Here is a 26,861-nt window from a genome sequence, read left to right on the forward strand (position 1 = left end):
GGAAAGCAAGAGAGCCATAATGCACGGATACAATTTTTGTATCACATCTATCTAATATGTTGATACATTTATTTTTTAAATAATAGAATATGATACGTAATCAATATGTGATATATGAATATCAATAAGTGAGCAGATCCAAAATAAAACTATATGTACTAAAGTTGTCAACATAAAAAATATAAATTATTGTTATCATAAAGTACCATTACAAGAAAATTTTTAAATAATAATCAATTTTAGTTACCAAAGATATGTTAGAGACCAATTTTCTAATTGAAGAACAATATAGACCAATTAGTTTAGTAGCCAAAACTTGGTTGCTAATGTTAGTGATCAATTTAGAAATCACTTATTTTAGTAGTCAAAATATTGGTAGTTAATGTTAATGGCCAATTTATAAACCAATTCATAATAGAAACTATTTTAATTATCAATTTAGAGACCAATTATAATTTTTTGGAACTATTTTAGTTGTTAATAATTTTTAGTTTTTAAATTATTATCTAAATTGGTCATTATATAGTGACTAATTATTTTTTGGGTTAAGTATGTTTTTAGTCCCTAAACTTTTGCCCAAAATTGGAATTCGTCCCTGGTCGAAACTTTGATAAATTTTGGTCCATAAACTTTAAAAATGAATGAATATAGTCCTTTAACCCAATTTTGTTAACTTTTTTTTTTAGGTTTCGAACGCATTTCTCAGTAAATATTGGAGTTGTTTACGCCGTTTAACACATTCTCGACTCTATATTTACTAAGAAATGCTTTCGAAACAAAAAACAAAGTTAATAAAATTGGGTTAAAAGGACTATATTCATTCATTTTTAAAATTTAGGGACCAAAATTTATAAAAGTTTTGACCAGAGACGAATTCCAAATTTAAGTCAAAGTTCAGGGACTAAAAACATACTTAACCCTTATTTTTTGTTACTAAAATTGGTCATTATTCACAAAAATTCTTATAGTGTACTACGACTTTATAAATTAAATAATTCATTGAGAAGTATCGATAAAGTATTCTAAAGTATCAGATACGAATATGTGTCGAGCACTGATACTTGACCCAAGTTGAAGTGTCGGTACATCATAACAAAAGAATGTAGGACTATATGTGTCGTTTCTAATCATATTTTTTTTCATCTTTCCCATAAAGTTTTTTAGCATTTCCTTTCACTTTGTGTAACTTTGAAATATTGGATAATGGGGGTGAAAGATGTGGGATGAAGGAGAAGGGGAAAGAGAAGAAGAGTGCATTGATAATTAACATTACCATAGTTTTATTATGTTTATTTTTTTATTACCTTTTTAAATAATTAAGGGTTTATTAAATAATTTTAGAAAAGATAAGTATTTTATCTTTTATTAGATAATTATGATTTTATTAGATAATTTTAGAAAAGATAAGTAGTTTGTCTTTTTTTAGATAATAAAATAAATAAATATTTGGTTTATACTTTGGAGATAAGTGAAAATCTCGAAGATGGAAGAGGTTATCAACATAATCAATTATTGGTTACTTCAATTACAAATTCAAATACAAATTTCAAGTTTAATCCAATTCTGAAAGTCTTTTCGGGGGGAGGAAATGAAACTTAATCTTTGGTGGAGACTCATTATAGAAACATTCATCAACGAGGTTGAACATAATGTATCTTAACTCTTTATAATTTTTGTTGTTCAATATATTTATTTTTTCATACTTTTGTGTTCTATTCTCAACCTTAATTGCATAATAATTATTGATTATATATTTGTGAGTATCTAATCATTAAACATTAGAACTTAGACTATATATAATAGAACAACTAATTGATTAGGCCTCTGGATATAAAATTCATCACTCAATTGTTTTGCTTGAATTAGTAAAGAATAATGCTTTTCTAAACAATGTAAGTCTTTTAAGATTACAATATGTGGATTTTCCATTTTATTACTTGAACTATTTGGTACGCTTGCGAAAATTGAAACATGAACCTAAAGGAAGAAGATTGGAATAAGAAAGGGATAAAATGGTATTTTCATTTGACCTATGGAAGTGCAGGAAGAAATGGACTAAAAGTTCATGAATGCATATTACAATGTTCAAAAAAGGCCTACTATGATTACAATGTTCATGCTTATCTACTTCTTCCTTATTCATGTAAAACTACTTCTCCAAAGGTTTTTCTTCCTTCTTCCTTGTAGTTTGGATAATTAATCCTTTTATTATTTTCCACTATGTTGTTTTTCCTCTTCTTTCTCTTATACTCTTGCAAATCTCTCCCCTCTTATTTCTTTTTCCTTGTTTCATGAATAGGTATATTTACTATCAACCTAGTGTTTCCTATACCTTTTTGTTGTTTTTTTTTTTTTTTTTTGTTAACCATCTTTCATTCACTACATTTTTAAATCTTATAACACCAAATCTTTGTGTGACTCCCTAATTCTTCTCCTAGTATAAAGAATCCTCACACTCTCTCCCTACAAAAAACTTTCCATAGATATTTTTATTAATATTTGCTTGAGAAAGCATTTTAAGTGTCTTATCAATATTTTTTAACTTTTTTGTTGTACTTTCTTTTCCATTTTTCTCTTTCTACGGTTGGATATCAATTGATCATAAAAAATATAATGAGGAATACACTTTGATTAATATTAATAATACTATCAAAGTCAACAACCACATCTCCAATGTATCAATTAGATTACATAATATACTTATCCTGATTTTCACTCCATTGGAAAAGAATGAATTTAACTTATGCTTTCTTTCTTTATTTAAATCGTTTCTTTATCTATATTTAGATTATTTAAATATGGATAATGATAATTTGACCCACTTTTAACTCACTACTTTAATCACTTTTAGATTATGACATTATATCACTAAAAAAAATAAAATAAATAATTGAAGGGTGATTAGAGTGCTGACATAAAGTGGATAAAAAAAAAATTAAAATATCATTATTATATATACTTTAAATATACTTTTTTTAAGAAAAGATACTCACAAGCTAAGAAAAATATATTAAAAAATATGATTAAAGTTAAAAGAGTTAACGTAATATAGTTAAAAATATAATATTTATTTGATTCTATTTCAATACATTTCTTCATATATTGGTTTAAATCTTAATCAATTAATCTCAACTAAACAAATCCCTAACATGTAACAAATGAATTAAAGAGTTGGGTTCTTGTTGAGTATTTTCTTTGAATCTGTTGCCAAGTGCATGAAGTCTTAACAAGTACCTAATATAAGTATTATATTGTTTTCCAAAGGACTTTCTTCAATGTCTACCATAATTCATATTTATCATTAATTCAAGGTAGTAAAAATGATTCATTGGGATCGTTAAATTTAGTAAATCACAATTAATAGACAACCATCTTTGTTTAGATTCTCGTCAATATTTTACTCCAACAAGAAAAATTATTCATTGGCAGTGTTATTCTTAAGAAAAATTATATCATTTTTATTGACTCCATTTCATCATCATCGATCTTAGTTAGCATTGAAAGGGACATAAGATTGATGTTCCCACAACAACACTATAAAACTAGTTAAATATTAATTGAAACTTTTATTAAATACATATGTCATAACAAGTAGAAAATATAAGTATTTTATCATTCCTAGAATAACTTGCTTCAATATCTAGTATAATTTATGTTTGTCCTTAATTCATAAGAGTAAAAATTATTGGTTGAAATAATGAAGTTTAAGTAAATAGTTGGTTAACGACAAATAAAGCTATATTATTGTTTCTTTCTTATAGTAAATCACAATTAATAAACAAGAATATTTGTTTCTTTCTTTAGGTCATTCTACTATATTAATCTAATGATAATTTCTTATTCTAATGACTCTAAGATTTCTCTAAAAGTTCCAATTCCTTAATAATCTAAACAAAGAACTTGAAGCATGAAGCATTTTAGATAATAAAATTAATTACTTCTATCTCTAGTAAGTAATCTCTGTTAAACATTTATTTGAGTTTAGATTCAAAACAAATTCCCAATTGTATTTTCAAGCTAACACTCATTCATGGTTGATCAAACCATAAAGACAAAAAGAATCAGAAGCAAAATGCACAAGAAACACAACCAAACCCTAATAAGTCCTTAGATGATGTGAAGAAGATGAAGAAGATATGATGCAATGCAAGTTGGAGAATGAGATTGTTCCATAGTCCACCAATGAGTGATGCTCCAATTTGTTGTGTGGTGAATCAGTGAAAAAGCAAAGCAAATCATCCACTTGTCAACAAAATATGCCTCCTCTTTCTTCTTTTTTCATATTCCTATTTCTTCTTCATCAACTTCATCAATTTCTATTCTCTGTGTCTTGTAATATTCTTTTGGAATTACAATTATTGATTTGCAGCACATTCTCACATTCTTTTTCTTAGAATATATCCATCAATTGCACTTTCTAATTACAAAAATGACACCGCATTTTGAGAAGTTTCGGGTACATTGAAATCGGGACTTAAAGACCAAGGTAAAAAGCGAAAACTCCACTGTCTACTACTCTAGTAACTTTATGTATTTATATTCTAATACCCTACTATACTACTTCAAAAATCTATTTTTCATCTTTTTACTTTCACAAATATACTCAACATAATTTGGAACATTTGTTAGTACTATTTAATCCTTTATGTAGTGCAAAATTATAATATTAATTATTTGTTTCATGATTTTTTAATCATTGTTTAAGTTTTATATTTAAATATTATTGTTATATTTGTTCCAGCAACTAATATCTGCATTAAGATTGTTATAATATTCATAAAATATTTGATCTGATATTATTATTCATTCCCATATTTTTTATATTAATTATCATTAGTTCCACTTTTATTATCAATAAGAAGTACATAAATTTAGTAATTTAATATATTGATAATTATTTTTTGAAATATCAAAGAAGTTTAGACTATATAAAAATAGTTTTTTTTTTTTGTTGTTGTTGAACAATACTAGATATATATATCAAATAGTTTAGAATCTAAATATGTTCATACACTCAATCTTAAAAGTATTCCTTTAGTAATTAATAATTAACTAACTAATATATCTTTTTAAATGAAGTAGAATTTATTTTTTATAAAGAAAAAAATATTATTCTATCTCTATCCTTCTCCCAAAATAAAATGGTTGATTGAAATATTTTCCTTTATTTTATTAAGTCCACCGTTGAGTGCTATAGAATCTTAAAATCTTAAAGACCAAATGAAATTTAGGAGATTAACAAAAATATATATACGATTCTTTAGATAAGGATATTTGTAAGAAGAATCTCAACTACTAATTTTGATGATAATTTTCATTTGTTTTATTTTCTCATAATAAATAACTTTTATTCCTTTTATTTAAAAACTACGTCATCAATAACTTTCTATCTTTTACATTAAAAATTAAAAATACTTTTTCATCAAACCATTATTTTCCAAATTTTTCATCTCATACTTAATTATTTGTATTTTAAATAAATTTAACCGGGCTAGTAAAATGTCCTGTGATGAATGTAATTAGTTCATCTAACGAGAAAATATCTGTTTTGTTTTATGGTTTTTGGTATTTAAGTTTACACTATTTATGTTATTTAAATTAATCACTCTTTTTCAAAAAAATTGAATATATACCTTTACTTTGATTTTAAATATTTTTATTCGAATAAACCCTCAACCTCATCTTTAAAATACTAATATGTAAAAAAAAAAAGATATGAATAACTTCCAAGTATTAGCACCCTCCAATAAGCATGGAAAATCGTTTTATGATTGGCTAGAATTTGTTGAATATAGATGATGAGATACAATATAAACAAGCAGTGGTGTGTGAAAGAATAAAACAGGAATAGTATAAAAAATACGAAACATCTGAATTGATTATATGAATTTTTTTTTTTGACTAAAACAAAAATTAGATTAAATTAAATTATACATTAGGTATTTTTGAGGGAAGGGGGAGGCCTTACCAATAAAACAATATCTCGTAATTAATGGTGATGACTGTCACAGAAATATCTAACCTTAATTAATGTGGTAACGTGTTTAATATTAAATGTAATTTATTTTTTGACTTAAATCAGGTTGTGGCACCGCATGGTATGGTGTTGTGGTTTGTTTGTGTGGGGAGTGTTGGTGTTCTCCGATTCTGTCTGGGATTTTGCTCTGTTTCTTCTGTCTCTGTGGCTGTGCTTTTTTCTGAGTAAATTAAAAAAAGCAGCAGCAGCAGCGCGAGAAGAACAAGAAGCAAAATTCAGAAGAAAACGACTCTGAGAATGAAGAGTGAAGAGTGAATGAAAACAGCACACAACTCTGCCTTTTGCACTGGGGCAGTTAAGTTATGTTAGCCCGAATCGAAAAAATCAAGGGAAGGAGAATAAGCTTTGATACACAGCGCGGAATCTAATAGAATCACACTAACTACAGTATTTGTGGTCTTAGGTGACTTTCTCTCTTTATCACTGTTCTTTTTCATTCATCTTTTTCTGCTATTCCTGTTGTTTGTTATTATTTGTTTTTTTTTTTTTTGCTGACTGAGAGTTTTTTTTTAGCAAAATCTATTATGGAGGATGGGAGTAGGGTTCCAGCAGGGGATGACCCCTCTTACTGGCTGGATGCTTGTGAAGACATATCATGTGATTTCATTGATTTTGATGTCTCATCCATAGTTTCAGAGCAGCCTGATAACCCTTCCAATCAGGACTTCTTCGGTGGCATTGATAAGATTTTGGACAGCATAAAAAACGGTGCTGGTCTCCCTCTGAATCATGGCGAACCTGCTTCCAATTCTAATGGCACAGCAGCAGGAGCAGGAGAAGTTTGGTTTCCTTCCAATGCCACTTTAGCGGATGGGGGAAATCATCATGCTCATACTCCTGTTGTTTCTGCTCCAGCTGATGCTGCTTTTGACCATTCTGCTGCTGTTCGGAATAATGGATCGACTAAGATGTCTAATGGGAATGAAGGGGGAGTTTTGGTTAATTGTTCTCAGGAAAGAGGGGTTCTGAATGGTGGCCATGATGTTGATAGCGAAGAAAGGTGCAGCAAAAGGGCTCGGCTTGGTGGCTACAAGAATGAGAGGCCTCATTTTGGCAGAGGTAATTACCAAGGCAAGGAGAGGGAAAGGTGTTTCAATAGTAACAGAAAGAGGCCGCGGGATAGGGATGATGTTGACAGGAGGGACAGGGATGGTGGTGGAAGGAAAAGAGAACATTGTGGTGCTGTTGGCCGGAGGGATGTTAGAGATAGAGATTGGAGGGATAGAGAACCTAGGGGTTACTGGGAGAGAGATAAATTAGGTAACAATGACATGGTCTTTCGCCCAGGCGCCTGGGAACCTGAGCGTAATCGTGAAGAAAAAATGGTCAATGATGTGAAACAAGAGAACAATGGAAAGCTTGATAAGAGATCCGAGGAGGCTAAGGAGAGGGTTCCTGAGGAAAAGGCTAGACAGTATCAATTAGATGTTCTTGACCAGGCAAAGAGAAAAAATACTATAGCTTTCCTTGAAACTGGAGCAGGGAAAACCTTAATTGCTGTTCTTCTCATTAAAAGTATACAAGAGAGTTTGCAGAAGCAAAATAAGAAAATGCTTGCAGTATTTTTAGTTCCAAAAGTTCCATTAGTTTACCAGGTAAAATAGTTTTTCACAATCTATTTATTGTTAAATGTTTTTGCTTGAGGACATCAATGAGATTTAACTAATTCTATGCAAGTGGTGTCCATTCACAATCTAGGAAGTTCTCGTAGGTCTAATTTTGTGTACAAGTAATCTGCTGTAGTAATTTCAGTTCTTTGTCTAACTGCAGCAAGCTGAAGTAATTCGTGAGCGAACTGGTTATCAAGTAGGCCACTATTGTGGAGAAATGGGACAGGACTTTTGGGATGCACGAAGGTGGCAGCGTGAATTCGATACCAAACATGTATGTTCTTTTTTATATTGAAGATATGCTGATCTGAGCTTGCTATCACCTTGTTTTTTGTTATTCTGTTTTCTTCCCCATCTTTGTCCAATATTTTCCTCACATCTAAAGTTGGCTATTGGTTTAGTGTTAAGGTTTGGTTTTATTATTGTTGACATAAAATTGTTCATTTATGTTCAGTGCATATGTGTACTTCATATTGAAATTCTTGCACGATGGTAGCACATGCAGCCTTTGTGATTAATGACTGGCCATATTTAGGCTGTATAGATTTTTGGTTCTTAGCCTGCTATAGCATTTGATAGGAAAACATTCTTGTTAAATGGTGGTGCTATGACAGAATTGCATAGCGAATTTTGGCCAACTTTTGAAAGGAGACCTGCTGTTGCAGTGACATAGCCACACTGGCGTGCTTCATTGTAACCTGCCCTGCCAGATATTTGTCTGCTGATGGTTTGGTGAACCAGTTCTTTAGTCCACTTCGAAGTGACCATTGGAATGCAGTTGCTAGAGTTTTGAGGTTTACAAAACGATACTTAGGTCAAGATAATGTTTTCATTTTTGGGAGATCTCATTTCATGGAAAAGCAAGGACTAAAATGTGGTTCCAAAATCAACTGCTAAAGCAGAATACCAAACTAAGACTTGATATTGAAAACATGAAAGTTTTACAATGTGGCAGTTCTTCCCGACTCAATCTTCCCTGAGTGAACCAAACATATAGAAATTGCAGCTACTTAATCCATGAGAAGATTGCTTACGGAGAACTTAACACATCCTTTGTTAACTTAGATGATCAATTATTTGATTTATTTGGCAAATCTCTTTGGAGACAAAAAAAGTTTATATCTGCAGGAACCTAAATGATTTTTATATCTACACTCCAGCTGAAGGACGTTTAGAAACTATATATAATTTATCACTAATCCTGTTTTGCAATTAGCTTTGGTTCACTGTATCTTGGAAAATTAAGATATTATTTATACTTTTTTAAATTGAACTATATTAATTATCTCTGTATATATCATTTTAACTGCCTGTGTATTTAGCACTCAAGAATATCACTCAAATGAGTCTTCTGTTTTTTCTTTTTTTTTATCAATTGTATTAAATTATCTACGTCCTATGTGGATACTCTGGTGCCAGCATTTGTCTTTTTCAATGTTTGCAAGATATAAAGTGTGCTAAACCTAGGAATTGTAATTATTGGCAAGTTTGTTGAAGCTCTTGTACTTTCTTTGTATTATTTTTAAATATTAGAAAGCAGTGCATGACTAATTGCTAGTAAATCAGACTTAAAAGACATGACTATGTGATTTGAAAGTTGCTTGGTATATGTTTCTGCAACTTTTATTCTCATAATTTAATAAAAGTGGTTGGCAGATTGTTTTTCTATAAGATTTTCAAGTTTCCCCTCTCTTCCTGTTTATATTTCTACTATTCTTCCTTGGCCAGCTGTGTGTTTATACTGCAATTACTCAGTTGGCTTTTCTTTCTGTAGGTTTTAGTCATGACGGCTCAAATTCTTTTGAACATTTTGAGGCATAGTATAATAAAAATGGAAGCAATCAATCTCTTGATTCTGGATGAGTGCCACCATGCTGTGAAGAAACACCCATATTCACTGGTGATGTCTGAGTTCTACCATATAACTCCCAAAGAGAAGAGACCATCTGTATTTGGAATGACTGCTTCTCCTGTTAACTTGAAGGGTAGTTATTCTGTTTTTCAACTGTGCTTAGGATCCGGTGCTTTGTTACTAAGTTTTTAAAGTATGTTTTGTGTTGAAATTATGGGATTTTAGGTATAAGAGGGACAAAGAGAATAAAACACTAATTTTAGATTAAGTGAGATGTATAATGTATTGCAGTCTAGTGTTGTGTTTTGATGGGTTCTTAAAACTAACTATTCTAAGCCTTAAAGCTAACTAATTAAGAAAAAATCATGACATGATAAGGGTATTTGGTAACTAATCTTAAGAGATAAAGAGGAAATAGGGAAACGAAACTTAGAGGTACTCTAGATATGACAATATCTTTTCGTAAACATTTTGTTTGGGGTTTGAAACTGTTGTCTAACAACTTAGTGTTCTTTTATTATTTGCACTGCTCATTCATTGAGTTCTTTTCAATTTAGCATTGTTTATGCTTGTGATGTATTCAGGTGTCTCTAGCCAAGTAGATTGTGCAATAAAAATTCGCAATCTTGAGAGTAAGCTAGATTCTATAGTTTGCACCATTAAAGATCGTAAGGAGCTGGAGAAACATGTGCCAATGCCCTCTGAAGTTGTGGTCGAGTATGATAAAGCTGCCAGTTTATGTTATCTACATGAGCAGATAAAGCAGATGGAGGTTGAAGTTGAAGAAGCTGCAAAATCTAGTTCAAGAAGAAGCAAATGGCAGTTTATGGGAGCTAGAGATGCTGGAGCTAAGGAAGAGCTGCGCCAAGTATATGGTGTTTCTGAAAGAACTGAAAGCGATGGAGCTGCAAACCTAATTCAGAAGTTGAGAGCTGTTAATTATGCACTTGGTGAACTGGGACAATGGTGTGCATACAAGGTACATACTATTTCTTGGAGAATGAGGAATCTTGAGCTTCTTGGCCATCTTTATAAAGTGTCTTTCTTTTTACAGGTTGCACAATCCTTTTTAGCAGCTTTGCAAAATGATGAAAGGGCCAACTACCAACTTGATGTCAAGTTTCAGGAATCTTATCTGAGTAAAGTTGTTTCTCTTCTGAAATGCCAACTGTCAGAGGGTGCAGTTTCTGACAAAAATACTGATTTTGATGACTCGGAGAATGGTGTGGCTCAAAGTGTTTCTGAGCATGAAGAGATGGAAGAAGGGGAACTTCCAGACAGTCATGGTGAGTTGGGTTGTTGAATCAAAACTTTCTAATGGTTCAAATTTCATCTGCTTAAATTTGTACTTGTCCAGATAAGCTATATTTGTTATTCTTTAATTTGGCAACATCTATATACAAAATTTGGAGTATATTTCACATGTGAAAGAGCATTCATAATTCACTACATATCTAACTATTCATTGGTTTGTAATGATATTTAAATAAAATGTTAAAATATCAATGTTTGAGATGAAATGTAGTTTGATATTTTATTTACGCTGACACATTTTTGTTTAGTTGTCTCTGGTGGAGAGCACGTGGACGTCATTATAGGAGCTGCTGTGGCTGATGGCAAGGTGACCCCTAAGGTGCAGGCACTAATAAAAATACTTCTCAAGTATCAGCATACAGAAGACTTCCGTGCAATCATCTTTGTTGAGCGGGTTGTTTCTGCATTAGTTCTGCCGAAGGTTGGTAGACGCATATTACTTCTATAGTTTCTTTTGGTTGATTCAGTTGAATAACCAATATCCTGTTGGTTCATTGTGTGCCAATACTGGCAGGTCTTTGCAGAGCTTCCATCTCTTAGTTTTGTTAAGTGTGCAAGCTTGATTGGTCACAATAACAGTCAGGAAATGCGAACCCACCAAATGCAAGATACAATTTCCAAATTCCGTGATGGGCGGGTAATATTTTGTTAGCATCGCTCAGCTATCAATTTCACATGTGTAGAAGTAATCTTTTCTATTCTCTCAATCCGACTAATGTACTCAATTGTAGGTTACCTTGCTAGTTGCCACTAGTGTTGCTGAAGAAGGACTTGATATTCGGCAATGCAATGTTGTTATTCGCTTTGACCTTGCAAAGACTGTTTTGGCATACATTCAATCCAGGGGGCGTGCTAGAAAACCTGGATCTGATTACATCCTGATGGTCGAGAGGTACTGGTTGTGACAGTTTTGGCTGTTGTTATTTCACTTTTTCTTTTGTTTTTCAAGTATATTTTTCTTTTGTTTGTCCTCTAGTTATGGCCTGGTTTGATGACAGTAGTTATGTTATTATTAATTGAGGTGATGGAAGGATCTCATTCCGCATTCAGCAATTCAACTAAGAAGATTTTTATTATTTCTTCGGTTATTTTTTTTCTGTTGTTCCTCTCCACCCATTGATTTTAAATAAATCCCCATTTTAGGCCGTGAAATCACAAAATCCATATTTAATCATTGAAATTGTTGGAATGTTATTAACTATGGTAATTTTTTATGCTAAATGACAACAATGAAGTAGAGAAAGGACTAAAGTTAGGGATTTTTTTCAAATTCCAAGACAAAGTGAAGATTATATCAAAGTTAGAGACTATAGCGTAAGTCACTAGCAATTTTAGGGATTAGAATGAGGTTTACTCATTGATTTTCTTCTTTTTCTTGGTCAATTTAGTTATTTTTTCTGGTTCAGGCAGATTCCTTGTTCTTCTTTCTCTGTGATTTATGCCATGTCTCAAAGTTATTCTTTTATGATTACTTACTTTTTAACTGTTTAATAAATTACTATTATTAATAGTCTTGCTTGTCATAATTATCTTTAATTACATAGGAAGTTTAAATTGGGTTTTCAGAAGTGGAAGGTAGGCTGAAGTTGAGGCAAAGTCGTCTTAGTTGGATTTGAGGATGGTATCAAATAGTCTCTTTAGAATCATTTTGCCACGTGTGCTGAGGCTCTTGTTACAATAGGCTTTGCTTTACGACATGAACTTATTCTTTATTTAGTGTCAGAATAATTTATTTGAAAATTTTGTTTTAGATTTTTCAATCAATAGTAAATTATGCTTTGTAAGATTCTGCTTTTCCTTATCTGATTGGCATACTGAAAAATTGACCCTGGATTTATGTTGGTTATGGCATTCATCGGCATAATGTTAATAATTTTACCCGACATGCATGGTGTTTTATATTTGAGTGGATGGATGCTAAGTCATTGAACTGTTTCCTCTCCACTATCTGTGTTTTGTCTTGTACATAGGGGCAATTTGTCACATGAAGCATTCCTAAGGAATGCCAGGAACAGTGAGGAGACTTTGCGTAAAGAAGCAATAGAGAGAACAGACCTTAGTCATCTGAAGGACACTTCAAGATTGATTTCTGTTGACACCAGGCCTGGAACAGTTTACCAGGTGAAGTCAACTGGTGCAGTTGTGAGTCTTAACTCTGCTGTAGGTCTTATCCACTTCTACTGCTCTCAGCTACCCAGTGACAGGTGCTGCATTTTGGCTTGAGATTGGTAGTTTGCTTTACCGGCCTTTTATTAAGCTTCAAATTTTGACTTGGATGTTTTCTATCCCTTGTCCAGATATTCGATTCTTCGTCCTGAGTTCATTATGGAGAGGCATGAGAAAACAGGAGGTCCCACAGAATATTCTTGCAAGCTTCAACTGCCTTGTAATGCACCATTTGAAAATCTCGAGGGACCAATATGCAGTTCTATGCGTCTGGCACAACAGGCACGCCATCTTTTATCATGAATTTGATTGATTCTGCTTGTTGGTTGTATGTTAGTTAGTGTTGTTTATAATAGTACGATAGTCTTTGTTTTGTTAATTGTCACTTAAGAGCTGAGTCAGCACAGTAGCATTAGCCTGCTAAGCACTCTTCTTAGAGTGTCTATAAATGTGTACTCTACTGAATATTTCAGTAGTAATAAAATATATATTCGCTCACGATTTCTTTATGAATAGTAAATTGTAATACTGCTCAGCTTTATCATGAACCATTTGTTAATCTATTGTTTTATAGGCTGTTTGTCTGGCTGCTTGCAAGAAATTGCATGAGATGGGAGCATTCACTGACATGCTATTGCCTGATAAAGGAAGTGGGGGAGAAAGAGAAAAGGATGAGCAAACTGATGAAGGAGATCCACTTCCAGGGACTGCTAGACATAGGGAGTTCTATCCTGAAGGTGTGGCTGACATACTGAAGGTTGGTTTTTTCGGCAAGTTATGCAGTTTAAGCAATCTTTTTGTAGAGTTTTGTATTGTTGAACAGTACACCATTTATGATTATTCATTTGGAAAGAAATTCTTTGAAAGTGCACTTTAAATCTAATTCAATCTTACACAACCGACTTATATGATAAGATTTTCACTCAATTATATGTTATAATTTGATCATATCTCTAGTTGAAGTATGATTTTCAACACACCTCCTTACATTGAGGATTGGACATCTCAAATATAGGACTAAACACTTGTTGATGGTCTAATAGCAGGTGATATGATAAAATCAATAAATCTCGCTAGGATAGACTTTGATACTATCTTAGAAAGTGAATTTTAAACCTATCTTAACCTTACAAAACCAACTTGTAAGTGAGTTTGGTACTCATTTATATATTATAATTTGGCAATATCTTTAGTTGATATGGAAATAAAAATCTTGTGTAATACCTTAATGCAGTGGTATGATTTTGAATATGTTGAAGGTTGGTTCTTTCTGCAAGTTATGTAGTCCAAGCAATCTTTTGTAAGGGTTTATTATATAGTTGACCAGTACACCATTTGTCATTCTTCATTTGTAAAGGAAGCTTGTAGGTTATACCTTTAATCCGGTGCTATGTTCTTGAAAGCTTTGAAGATGGTTATTATTAATATAAAGAAAGTGGAGAACAAGTGCAACCTAAATACTTCCTCTATTTTGTAACTATGTTCTATCCTCTATGAATTGAATAACTCTGTTGTGGTCTAAACACACAGAAGTCATTATTACATATGCCTTCTTGTTTTCTCTCTTCTCAACACTTCCCGTTAAGGAAAAGAACAGGGATACATCTACAAAAGTGAATATTCACCAAATTTGTATCTGTCCGGCCACATGCATGCTATTTAAGTCTTTAGTTACAGGATAGGTTTGTTGTCATGACCTCATTATTACTTAATGCTATTTGAATTTTCAGGGAGAATGGATCTTATCTGGAAAAGATGCTTGCAACAATTCCAAATTGCTTCAACTTTACATGTATGCTGTGAAGTGTGAAAATATTGGTCATTCAAAGGATCCGTTTTTGATTCAAGTTTCAAATTTTGCAATACTTTTTGGCAATGAGCTGGATGCAGAGGTAGTAAATTCTATTTGTGCTACTGCTTCTAGTTCCATTTTTTGCATTATAACTCATTTTCTCCCTTTGTAATCTCACTCATTTTGTAGGTGTTATCGATGTCAATGGATCTATTTATCGCTCGAACCGTGACTACAAAGGCATCTCTTGTCTTTATGGGGTTGATAAATGTCACTGAGAGTCAGGTTGAAAAATTAATCGTTGTTTATACTTGTTTTAAATGTGCATATATTTTTTTAAATAATAGTTTCTTATGTCAGAGAAACCTATTTTTTTATGACATGCAGCTGGCATCCCTGAAAAGCTTTCATGTAAGATTGATGAGCATTGTCTTGGATGTGGATGTTGAACCATCTACCACACCTTGGGATCCTGCAAAAGCATATTTGTTTGTCCCAATGTTTGGCGATAAGTCTGTAGATCCTATGAACCAAATTGACTGGCGTCTGGTTGAGACAATAATTGGAGCCGAAGCATGGAAGAATCCCCTCCAGAAAGCTCGACCAGATGTTTACCTTGGTACTAATGAGAGAACATTAGGTGGAGACAGAAGGGAATATGGATTTGGGAAATTGCGTCATGGCATGGCTTTTGGGCAAAAATCACATCCCACCTATGGAATCAGAGGAGCTGTGGCCCAGTTTGATGTGGTGAAAGCTTCAGGATTGGTTCCTAGTAGAGATTCCATGCAAACACAAAAGCAAATTAATATGACTATCAATGGGAAATTGATGATGGCAGATACCTGTACTAATGCAGAGGATCTGGTAGGGAAAATTGTAACTGCTGCTCATTCGGGGAAGAGGTTTTATGTTGATTCTATACGCTATGACATGTCAGCAGAAAACTCTTTCCCTAGGAAAGAAGGTTATCTTGGTCCTTTGGAGTATAGCTCATATGCTGATTACTACAAGCAAAAGTATGATATATTACTAATATTGTTTTCTCGTAGTTTTTTCCCGTTTGTTTAAAATATTTCTTTACTGATGCAGTCAAGCCTCCCTATCCCATTTTTTGAACTCTTTAGTTTCCTTCTGTTTTTAAAATTCTTACCAATAACTTGTTGGCCACATTGCACCTCTAACATTGTGCAGGAAGAACAAGGGGCTAATCTTAATCTGTGAAGGAATCTACTGTTGTCACCTCTAAATAGTGAGTGAGGACGTTATCAACAATGTTCCATGGAAAGTGACAATAACTTCTTGTTCCTTCCAGATTAGAGAAGCTTTTTGTCTCTTCTTGCACAATTGAGGGTGTGAATGGCTACTGGTTCTTTTTATTGTTTTGTTGTAGATATGGAGTTGATTTGATTTACAAGCACCAACCTCTAATAAGAGGGCGTGGTGTATCATACTGCAAGAATCTTCTGTCCCCTCGCTTTGAGCACAGTGAAGGTTTGTTCTCATAATTTCTATCCTGGAATTATTGTGTTGTAAATTTTGTTGACTAATGTTTAATGGGAAATGTCAATTCATTGTATAGCACATGAAGGCGAATCTGAAGAGACACATGACAAAACTTATTATGTTTTCCTTCCTCCTGAGTTATGTCTTGTACACCCACTGCCTGGATCACTTGTCCGTGGTGCCCAGAGGTTGCCTTCAATAATGCGGAGGGTTGAAAGTATTCTACTTGCAGTTCAGCTGAAGAATATGATAAACTATCCTGTTCAAACTTCAAAGGTATCTTATCTGCTCGTGGTGTTTGTGTTTCAGTTCTAGTTTCTTCACTTAACCCATGCCTTCTTTGTGAACAGATCTTGGAAGCCTTGACCGCTGCCTCTTGCCAGGAGACATTCTGCTATGAAAGGGCCGAGCTTCTCGGAGACGCTTACCTGAAATGGGTTGTTAGTCGATTTCTTTTCTTAAAATACCCACAGAAACATGAAGGTCAACTTACTAGGATGAGACAACAAATGGTCAGTAACATGGTATTATATCAATATGCATTAAGTAGAGGGCTTCAATCATATATTCAGGCAGATCGCTTTGCTCCATCCAGATGGGCAGCTCCTGGGGTGCTGCCTGTCTTTGATGAAGATACCAAGGATGGGGAGTCCTCTTTGTTTGACCAGGAGCGATCCATTTCTAAAACTGAGAAAATGGATTGTCACACAGATGGATTTGATGATGAGATGGAAGATGGCGAGCTTGAGAGTGATTCAAGTTCTTACAGAGTTCTGTCCAGTAAGACACTTGCAGATGTTGTGGAAGCACTGATTGGGGTATATTATGTAGAAGGTGGTAAAAATGCTGCTAATCACCTAATGAAATGGATTGGCATTGAAATAGAGTTTGATCCCGATGCGATGGACTGTGCAAGAAAGCCATTTAATGTTCCAGACAGCATACTCAGGAGTGTTGACTTTGATGCTTTAGAGGGTGCTTTAAATATAAAGTTTAAAGACAAGGGGCTGTTGGTAGAATCCATAACACATGCCTCCAGACCATCTTCAGGAGTATCCTGTTATCAGCGGTTGGAGTTCGTTGGTGATGCTGTATTGGATCATCTTATCACCAGACACTTGTTTTTCACTTACACAAATCTGCCTCCAGGACGTCTCACTGACCTTCGGGCTGCTGCTGTAAATAATGAAAATTTTGCACGTGTTGCAGTTAAACACAACCTTCATGTGCATCTCCGACATGGGTCCAGTGCCCTAGAGAAACAGGTCTTTCTTTCTATTGACTTTTTACTTACCTTGAGATGAATCATATGACCTGCCTGTAATATTCCAAATTCTTTAAGCGAGCTGTTGATTTTTTTGGTTGTCTACAGATTAAAGAATTCGTGAAGGAAGTCCAAGATGAATTGTCAAAGCCAGGTTTTAACTCCTTTGGTCTGGGAGACTGCAAAGCTCCCAAGGTCCTTGGTGACATTGTAGAATCTATTGCGGGTGCCATTTTTCTTGACAGTGGAAGGGATACTACTGTTGTTTGGAAGGTTAGTGCCTAGCTTTTAAGCATACAGACCATTCCTTCGAGTGTTCATTTACAAAGTGGAAGGAAAAAAGAGAAACTAATGGAGAATATCATGTGTTTTTCAATTTTGCCAGGTTTTTCAGCCTCTTCTGCATCCTATGGTTACCCCAGAGACTCTGCCAATGCATCCTGTGCGAGAGCTGCAGGAGCGTTGCCAACAGCAAGCTGAAGGTTTAGAGTATAAAGCAAGTCGTGTTGGCAATTTGGCTACCGTTGAAGTATTCATTGATGGGGTGCAAGTAGGAGCTGCTCAAAATCCACAGAAAAAAATGGCACAAAAATTAGCTGCCAGAAATGCCCTTGCTGCTTTGAAAGAGAAGGAGGTGGGAAAAAATCAGGAGAAGAATGAAGAAAGCGGGAAAAAGAATGGAAACCAGTCATTTACTAGGCAAACATTAAATGATATCTGTTTACGAAGAAATTGGCCGATGCCATTCTACAGGTATATGACATTACGAAGTTACCTACTTAGTATTGGTCACCACCACCATAACTGAACATCTACAACTTTTTAACACAAACTTGCAGGTGTGTGAATGAGGGTGGTCCAGCACATGCAAAGAGATTTACATTTGCGGTGCGAGTCAATACTACTGATCGAGGATGGACGGATGAATGTGTTGGAGAGCCAATGCCAAGCGTCAAGAAGGCCAAAGACTCAGCAGCCGTTCTTCTCTTAGAACTACTAAACAAGTTATACGTGAAAAAGATGGAGTGAATTTTATTCCCATTCTATCTAGCCAAATATTTAAACCATTCCTGTGCATCAGGTATTGAACCCAGCATTATCAACTGCGTCAAGCCATGTCTTAATCTATGGTTGAATAAATAAGAAACAAGGGATGTTATAATTTACTAATTTATTATATATGTTACCAATTATGTGATTGCTCTGATAATTTGACAAGAGGTATAACTTTTAGTTCTCTTTGTCGTCTTTTGTTCCTAAGGTATTACATGATGAGATCTTAATTTAATGTTTACGAGCACTCATCTTGACCAGTATTTTGTGACAGAGGATAGTGGTACATAAAACGAGTTGAGGACTAGAATACGCAGCATTAGGTGCCTTGTTGACACTGCTATTGAAGGTTAAGCATACTATTTTGTAGCTTGTATGTATTCTAGAAACAACTTATGGAAATTATTGAATTACACAACGATGTTGCACTTTGCACTTTTACTCGAGAATTTGAGTCTATAGTGAAGGTTGTACAATACGACTTGAGTCAACATTGATGAAAAACGCTGCCAAAATATGGCTTGGAAACTGGTAAACATAGTTAAAACACTTCAATTTTTATTATTTTACATGAATACTTACATACATGAAGCACGGTTAATAAACCAAACAGGTTGTTTATTATCCGACTAAATACGAAAACTAAAAAGTATAGATAGGTATTGATTAAGATATATTAACATAACAGTACATAATGGCTTATTCTGGTTGTTAATGGAGAACGTAGAATAACATATTTGTCTATCTCCTCAAGGTGTGCAGAATATACTCTGCATAGAGATCCCTGCACCAAATTAGAGGCAAGGTTAGTAGTGTAAAACATGAAGCAGATTCCAGATTTGTAATGCTCTTTTTGTTTCAAACAAGGGCATATTTTAATAGGTGTAGCAAAATGTGACGTAAAATAATCGAGATTCTTGCACTATAGAGCAGTATTAGTTGCAGAAACATGTGAGAGGAATGGCCAAAAATGACAGAAAAAAGCATGGCAGGAGAGAATGATGTTAGTAGAGTGACAGGATTTTGTTTAACTTCAATCGGATAAATATACACACACTTACATCGAGTACTGGATGGCCTCAACAGCAACGCTTGCGGGTAGAAAGTCATTAACTGCTACTTCCTTGTGCTCATTCTTTTTGTCTTAGCTATGTGTTAAGAAACAAAACTCAAATTATGAAAAAAGGATAAGAACTAAACGTAGAAGATTGCAATGAATTGGATACAGTCTTCAAAGAAGCGTCGGATCTCAGAGATGCGGTGAGGCGCAAGTTCTTTATAGTCGATAAAGTGCTTATATTCTGGGTCATCAGCGCACACTGCAATAATTTTATCATCTTTCTCTCCCTGTGTCAAAAACACATTCGTTACTGTGTAATGGAAAATGGGGTAAAAGAAGTGTGAATGATTTTATTGGCTTAGAAATCTATAGAGGTAGATAGATACCTGGTCAATCATAGGCATGATTCCAATGGCCCTGGCTCGCAGGAAACAACCAGGAAGAACTGGTTCCTGTCCGTCATCCATAGTAATTCATTCAGTAAGCTAACTATGTTAAGGATTTCTCCAAATGGAGTTAAGAAAATGAGTTTTGAATGATTGATTGCTTGTTGTATGAAATATGATATTTGAAAATGATAATGGTTTACCTACCTGCATGAGAACCAAGACATCCATTGGGTCATTGTCTTCACACAGTGTGCGAGGGATAAAACCGTAGTTATGAGGATAAACAACAGACGAATACAAAATCCGATCAACCTGAGCATTATTAGGATAGTAAGAACAACAGTCTAAAGCATAGAGATAGGTGTGTAGGGAAAAACATCATCGGTTTGAAACTAGAGTTTGTACCTTAATCAATCCAGTCTTTTTGTCAAGTTCATACTTCACCTTGCTTCCTTTAGTGATCTCCACAACCTGTTCAGCAAGCAGCAACATCAGACTCTCCATAAAGTAAATGTTGAAAAGAAAAATAGCTTTATTTTCGCAGTATATATAACACACAACAGACATTCATGCAAAGCAGAAGACTAGGACTTACACAGTTGAAAATCTGAGGAGCCTCGGGTCCTGCATGTTTTTTAAAAGTTTAGTTTTGAAACATGTTTTAAATCTCAGGTATGATGTAAATTGAATGCAGATATGAGGAACTCTTCGTACCAATTTCAAGATCATGCCAAGGATGAGCAGCAACTGATCTCCTTGACAAAGAAGAAAGAATCCTTTCATTCAAACGGGGAGCTGGACGATTTTCTTGAGATTCCTCGCCATTCTCAGCCATCTTTAAATATATGGTATATATAGAAGAAGCAAATATGGGATGAAGAAGAAAGTGTAAGGGTTGAGAAGAGAATGGTATGGTTGATGTATTTATATGAAGATTTGAAGGGAAGTAGAAGACTCGGTCAAATTGATTAGAGCATTCACTTCGGCACTTCATGAAATTTAGCACTTCCTACAGATTTCAATTTTTCTTATGTCTGTATTAACCACTACATTCTCCGAAAACCAAGTTAAGCAAAACACATTTTTAGAACATCTTGCCCTTTTTTTTCCCGTTTTATTTTTTTCTGGTTTTGTATCCTCTTTACTAATTTGGCATCACTTTCAATTTTGGAATTATATATATTATAATAATTCATGCAAAAAGAATGCTGTAACATAGTATTGTAATTGAAATGTGAATAGCATAGTCTATTATATCGTAATAAAAAGGGGTTAACTATGACATGTGTCAGTTGAGAATTTTCTAGCTTTTTCTCAATGCTCTTATCATTATAATTATTCAATTTTTAAAGTTGATATAATGATTGATAAATAAAAAAAGGCTTTTTCATTGTTCACTGCTCCCCTCTCACTAAATATTATTCTCACTTTTCAGCTGTGTGTAATAATAATATTATTATTATTTTATATTTTGTTTTATATAGAAAAATATGCTTGAATTATGGACAACCATGATAAAATTATATTAGCTTTACTATAAAAATATAATTATATCCTAGTTTACCCATAAGCCAAAAAAATGAGTAAAGTATCTTGTCATAATTTTACATCTTGATGTATATGTTAAAATTACTTTTCAGTTGTGTGTAATATAATTATTTTTAATTCATTTTCTCAAATAAAAAGAATTCATTTTATGTGTACCAAGAATAAAAAATATGGAGAAGTTTTATTAGTGTAAGAATGAAATGAATATCCAATAATGGAGAAATTCTTACATAAATTTGTCTATGTTGTGCTGAAAAAACGCATTTTTGTTGCTTCAGTAAGATAAGAGATGCATGTGAAATCTATTCTAATCAAACATGTGGCAGTTGAAATATACAAATTGATTATGTTACACGCTTTTTTTCCCATAAATTTATTCACTATTTTTTTTTTTGGCATAATTTCCGCTACTTAATTAGCCTATAAATGTTGTAAATAAAATTCTAGAAAATACAAACATGAAGAAAATCAACGCAATAAAGGAATATGGCATACAATGGAATCTAGCACATGTCCCAATATTGATCCAAATTTCACATTTAGAAGCTAAACTAATGAAGATATATAAATGAGATTGCATATAGTTTTTAAACTCTTTAATTTTTGAATATTTATTTAGTTTTTATTAAATTGACTCTTTGGATTGAATTCATCAATTTGAAGTTGCCTTGTTTTTTTAATACTGAGCATTCATTATTCAAATTGTGGTAACTATAGTTAAATTCTTTATTGTCTTCATTGAGCATAGCATTCATACATTCGCCAAATATAAGTTATTGAGGTTTTAGCATTTAGATCATGTTATCATTGAATAGTTTTCCATTAACAATAATCATTTAAGAATAACAGCTTCTATTTTGGACGTCGATAATATCACATCCTTAAGAAGAAAATTTCAATCAATAGATTGAAAAAGAGAAAGATATTTTTTTGAGTATATAACAATATACATCAATTAGTGTTCAATTTAAAAAAAAAATAGAAAATACATGATTAAAATATTAATATAACGAGTTACCAAAAGTTTGTTTCTTTATTCGAAGCTGTGATCAATTCCATTAGTTAAATCCAGCTAAGATTGAGTTGTGAGTGCTTTTGTATTTAAGTAATAACACTTTAAAACGAAGTTATTTAAATAAAGAATTTAGTCATCCAATGAATCAGAGCTTCAATAAATTGAAACATTCAGAATGCACAGAGATCTTCATCTGAATACACAGAAAAGAAACTCTGAAAATGGTTCCAACACTGTTAATAGCAGATGATTAAATTTATAAAGTTACAGACACTTGCTTTTGTACCTTAGTGAAACATGTCAGTACCAGAATATTAGATTGGTTCCCCAGATGCACAGTGGCAGGGAAGTCATAGTTCACACATAAACACGCACAATTAAGGATCTTTATCTTCTTCTTCTTTAGACTGGGACATAAAAAGGAGGAAAAACTCAAGGGACATTCATAGAATCAGGAGACATTGATATCATCTGAAGAAGGCTTGAATTTGAGAATGTCTCTTCCAGTGCAGGTCCTTTGGTAATTCCTCCATCAAGACTTTCTTTAGTCAAGTGTACTAACTCCCTCACAACATCAACCATTCCCAGCCTTCCATCAACACCAAACAAGAGGCATCTTGTAGCAAGATCAGCAACGATCTGCATTTGCTCTTGCCGATAGTGTGGTTGTTCATGATAGCAAAGAAAAGGGTCAAAAATTTCTTCAAATTTTCCAGCCCTTATATGCTGCAAGGCCGAAGTTGGTAAATCCAAGCGATTTGAGCCTGAGATGATTTCAAGGAGCAACACACCCATGTCATAAACATCATTTTTGCAGATGCCAAAGCCTTCGTGGTTCTTATGTAAGTGAGAACCATAGTAAAAGTTGGAGTTCAGCAGACCAAATCCTGCAATCTTGACAGAATAATCATCGTCAAGGAAGATGCATGCAGATTTAAGGTTATGGTGAAATATGGGAGGAGAGTTCTCGTAATGTAGGAATGCAAGAATGCTAGCTGTTTCTGCAGCGATAGTCAATCTCCTGTACCAATCTAAACGAAGTTGCTGCTGTCCTTTGGTTTGATGCAAATGTTCCTTAAGAGTACCATTGGAAGGAAACTCATAAACTACTAGAGTGTTGCCAGATTCAATACAGCAACCAAGAATGCGGGCCATGTTTCTATGCACAGTAGAAGACAGAACCTCGATCTGTGACAGAACTTGAATCAAGTCTTTCTTCTCACATTGTAATTTGTGGACAGCTATGTGAGATCCATCCCTCAAAACTCCAGCAAAAATTGTCCCATTGTTGGAATGCACAAGTTTTTGACCCTCTTCAAAACCTTTAGTGGCTTCCTCTAGCTCCTGGAGGCTGAATAGTCGAGTTTTACAAGCTTTGGGGACTGAAATGTTTTGATAGTAAGCCTGCTCTGTGTCAAACATCCCCGGTTTTGTTGGCCTTTTAAGAAGATAAAATAGTGCAACCAGGGAGGCAACAATCAGAACTGGGCCAATGATTCCTGCATGTTGAGTTTAGAAAGCTGTTAGATTAACACAAGAAATGAAAGTATAAGATTACCAGATTATATATATAGATTAAGGAAAACGGTGAAGAATTGAAAGCAAATCTGATAGTCATGAATTCTGCATAATTTGTTGAATGTGTTCTACGGTAATTTTTGAGTTGGCACACTAAAGACTTTAGGAAGTTAAGTATTATTTGAATTTGACGGTTCTCTATTACGTACCGGCAATGATAACAAATTTCCTCTGATCTTGTCTTTTGATGTTGCAGTCACTTCCATATGCTTCCTTTCCGTCCTTTGTGCAGGCTAACAGAAATACATCAACCATAAGAAAATGTCGTGTACATAAATGTACAAGGTTAAAAAATGATGCAGTGTATATGCTGAGAGTCCAAAAAATCCATTTGTGAGAGCAAAAAGGGCCAAACCAGAGATACAAAAAGTATGAAGCAGAAACTCTAATACGATGAAAAAAACTCACCCTGCAAACATCCAGTTCCATTAGCAAAACCATCACCAACATATCCATTTTGACAGACACATCTGACTCCTCCTTCGATTGCTGTAGCATTGATGATGTCAGCATTCCTTGCACACACTTGGTGAGAGGAGTTTCCGGGCAACGCCCATTCCAACTTGACCCCACGTTTTCCCGAAGTTGAGCCTCGCAAAACGGCCCAACTAGAAACTCCCCTGCATCCAAACTGAGAGAAGACCGAAAATCCATCTCCGAGATGCCATATGGTATGGTCGGAGAGTGGATAGCAGCAGGCAAGGGAGCCTCCACCCCTTCTTCCATCACAAGCAGGCAAGTCAATAGTTTCACAATCTGGTTTGCACAGAGAGGAATCCTCACAGTCATAGAGACCAATAACATTGTCCACCGAAACTCCGAAGTTGTCCTTCCCTGCGAAGCTTCTGCCAAAAGAATTCAAGTCATTGTACTGTCTACAGGATGATGATGATGATGATGAGCCGGGAAAGTCCACCAGCACACCATCTGGGAAGAATTCGAAGACTGTGTAGCTCACTGAGCCAATTCTGAGGAAAAGGGTAGATGAATTTGTGCAGGAGAGATGGAAGGCACTGGAAATTGACTCACAAGAAGAGTTGACATAGAAAGGAAAAGGAACATGGAGGTCCCCGCATGTTTCACTGCAGGAGTTGGGAAGCAGCTCTTTCCCTTGGTGTTGTAGGGAAGAAGAAAATGAAGGGAAGCACAGAAGAAGTGGAAGAAAAGTGAGGATGAGAATAGGTGATGACATTGTAAGGAAGAAGAGAAGTGATAGTGGAGTGGAAGTGTAGTGTAGTTGATATGAATATTAGTGTATGTATGTATGTTGTAAAAGTGATTGGTTTGAAATGTGGAATGAGAGAGAGAGAGATGAAGATGAAGACGTGGCGAAATCAGGGAGTGTGAAAGGAGGCATAGAAGTTGGAGAAGGAGGAGACGATTGGTCTGAGGAATGGGGCACACTTCGTATCAGAATAATACATTGGAGCTTGTGCTCAGCGAGCGTGGCCAAGCTTGTGAGCATTTCAATCTTGTTGAATTGCACAAAGCTTAATTACGTAGCATAGACTATTGTGATCTTGCATGGGAATCCAAATTTCTTGCACAAACTCACACGAATAATCAATATATACTTCATCACACCATTTTTCTTATTTTAGTAACAAAAAAAAGATAATGCTTTATTATTATAGTATTTAAACTCAATAATCATTTTCATTTTCATTATTAGTCTTCGTGTTAAAAATTTATAACTTCAGCTTTGATTTTTTTTCAAGGCGAATTTAATCAAAGTGGTACTATATTCAATGGCTTTATATTAAAATATCTATGAATTGAAATTCAAAGCAGAGGTAGGTATACGTGCGTGTGTATAATAAAATAAAATTTAGAAGAACATAGTTTAAGGATTACGGAATGTCAGTGAATTAGATCTGTGAACAATGAATGTATGGAAAGGAATATGGATGCGTACCTTACAAAAAGAGAAAAAGAGAAGTAATTAATGTTGTTGGGGGCCCACAAAAACCTTAACCTAACCAAACCTAATGTAACTCATCCGTAGTACCATACTGTGTTAAAATGTGATGTTAGGTAACTAAAATAAATGGTTAAGCCTAGGTTAATTAGGCATTGCTCTTTACGTACATAACTCAGAACCCAACTACATTCTATTTTTTTGGCTACACACAATCAATTCTAGTCACTCAAAACAGCACCTCGTGTTGGTTACATCCTTTTCACAACATGTAATTATTTTCAGACATCTAATTGTCAACACATAATTATGTTGTTTTGTTTTGTTTTTTTTTTTTCACCGTAGCAACCGGCACAAATCTTTATATATGAAGCCAAAAGAAGTAGCAGTGATTAAGGTTCCCTTGGTGTGTTAGGTGAGAAGAAAGGGGTTTCTTTTCTTTCTTTTAGATGTGTAAATCGAGTGAAAATGTTCCATTCCATCACAATGTTTTTAACCAGGGTAAACAAAGAGTAATAACAATATCTATAGGTCATGTTGCATAATATTTAATTCTCCCATGTAATAAATTTATATTTTTTATAATATATTACATCCACAAAAATTAAAATTTATCTTACTAGTTTATTGTGTAAAGTTAAGTTACGTTTTATTTTTTAATATGATATTAGATGATTTAAGCTCTGGTGTGATGGTGTTATGTAATTGCATTTTGCACAGCTGAATGTATCGATGTTAGTGTGTGGTGTAGGTGTGCAA

At 34.0% G+C, this 26,861-nt stretch overlaps 3 protein-coding genes across 3 annotated transcripts; 1 reads left to right on the plus strand and 2 right to left on the minus strand.

Moving 5' to 3' along the window:
- Window positions 1-6,084: 6,084 nt before the first annotated feature.
- On the plus strand, window positions 6,085-18,789 carry DCL1 (dicer-like 1). The gene is made up of 21 exons (XM_028048770.2): window positions 6,085-6,440; window positions 6,551-7,632; window positions 7,808-7,921; window positions 9,422-9,632; window positions 10,084-10,478; window positions 10,554-10,785; window positions 11,062-11,234; window positions 11,328-11,450; window positions 11,545-11,705; window positions 12,784-13,017; window positions 13,111-13,261; window positions 13,554-13,736; window positions 14,710-14,871; window positions 14,961-15,056; window positions 15,159-15,790; window positions 16,165-16,265; window positions 16,354-16,553; window positions 16,628-17,542; window positions 17,650-17,814; window positions 17,927-18,294; window positions 18,381-18,789. The coding sequence occupies exons 2-21, from the start codon at window positions 6,562-6,564 to the stop codon at window positions 18,568-18,570; spliced, it is 5,877 nt and encodes a 1,958-aa protein (XP_027904571.1). The 5' UTR covers window positions 6,085-6,440; window positions 6,551-6,561; the 3' UTR covers window positions 18,571-18,789.
- Window positions 18,790-19,126: 337 nt separating this feature from the next.
- On the minus strand, window positions 19,127-20,925 carry LOC114164200 (soluble inorganic pyrophosphatase 3). The gene is made up of 8 exons (XM_028048771.2): window positions 20,758-20,925; window positions 20,639-20,667; window positions 20,449-20,514; window positions 20,248-20,355; window positions 20,041-20,106; window positions 19,821-19,941; window positions 19,656-19,737; window positions 19,127-19,378 (listed from the first exon to the last, which is right to left on the minus strand). The coding sequence occupies exons 1-8, from the start codon at window positions 20,876-20,878 to the stop codon at window positions 19,336-19,338; spliced, it is 636 nt and encodes a 211-aa protein (XP_027904572.2). The 5' UTR covers window positions 20,879-20,925; the 3' UTR covers window positions 19,127-19,335.
- A 1,817-nt stretch (window positions 20,926-22,742) lies between these two features.
- On the minus strand, window positions 22,743-25,612 carry LOC114162860 (Protein kinase superfamily protein). The gene is made up of 3 exons (XM_028046844.2): window positions 24,593-25,612; window positions 24,334-24,417; window positions 22,743-24,105 (listed from the first exon to the last, which is right to left on the minus strand). Exons 1-3 carry the CDS (start codon window positions 25,374-25,376, stop codon window positions 23,039-23,041), a joined length of 1,935 nt encoding a protein of 644 aa, XP_027902645.1. The 5' UTR covers window positions 25,377-25,612; the 3' UTR covers window positions 22,743-23,038.
- Window positions 25,613-26,861: the final 1,249 nt, after the last annotated feature.

The sequence above is a fragment of the Vigna unguiculata genome, chromosome 9 (assembly GCF_037176805.1).
Source record: "Vigna unguiculata cultivar grain cowpea cultivar isolate G323 ecotype 2 chromosome 9, ASM3717680v1, whole genome shotgun sequence".
NCBI classification, from domain to species: Eukaryota; Viridiplantae; Streptophyta; class Magnoliopsida; order Fabales; family Fabaceae; genus Vigna; species Vigna unguiculata.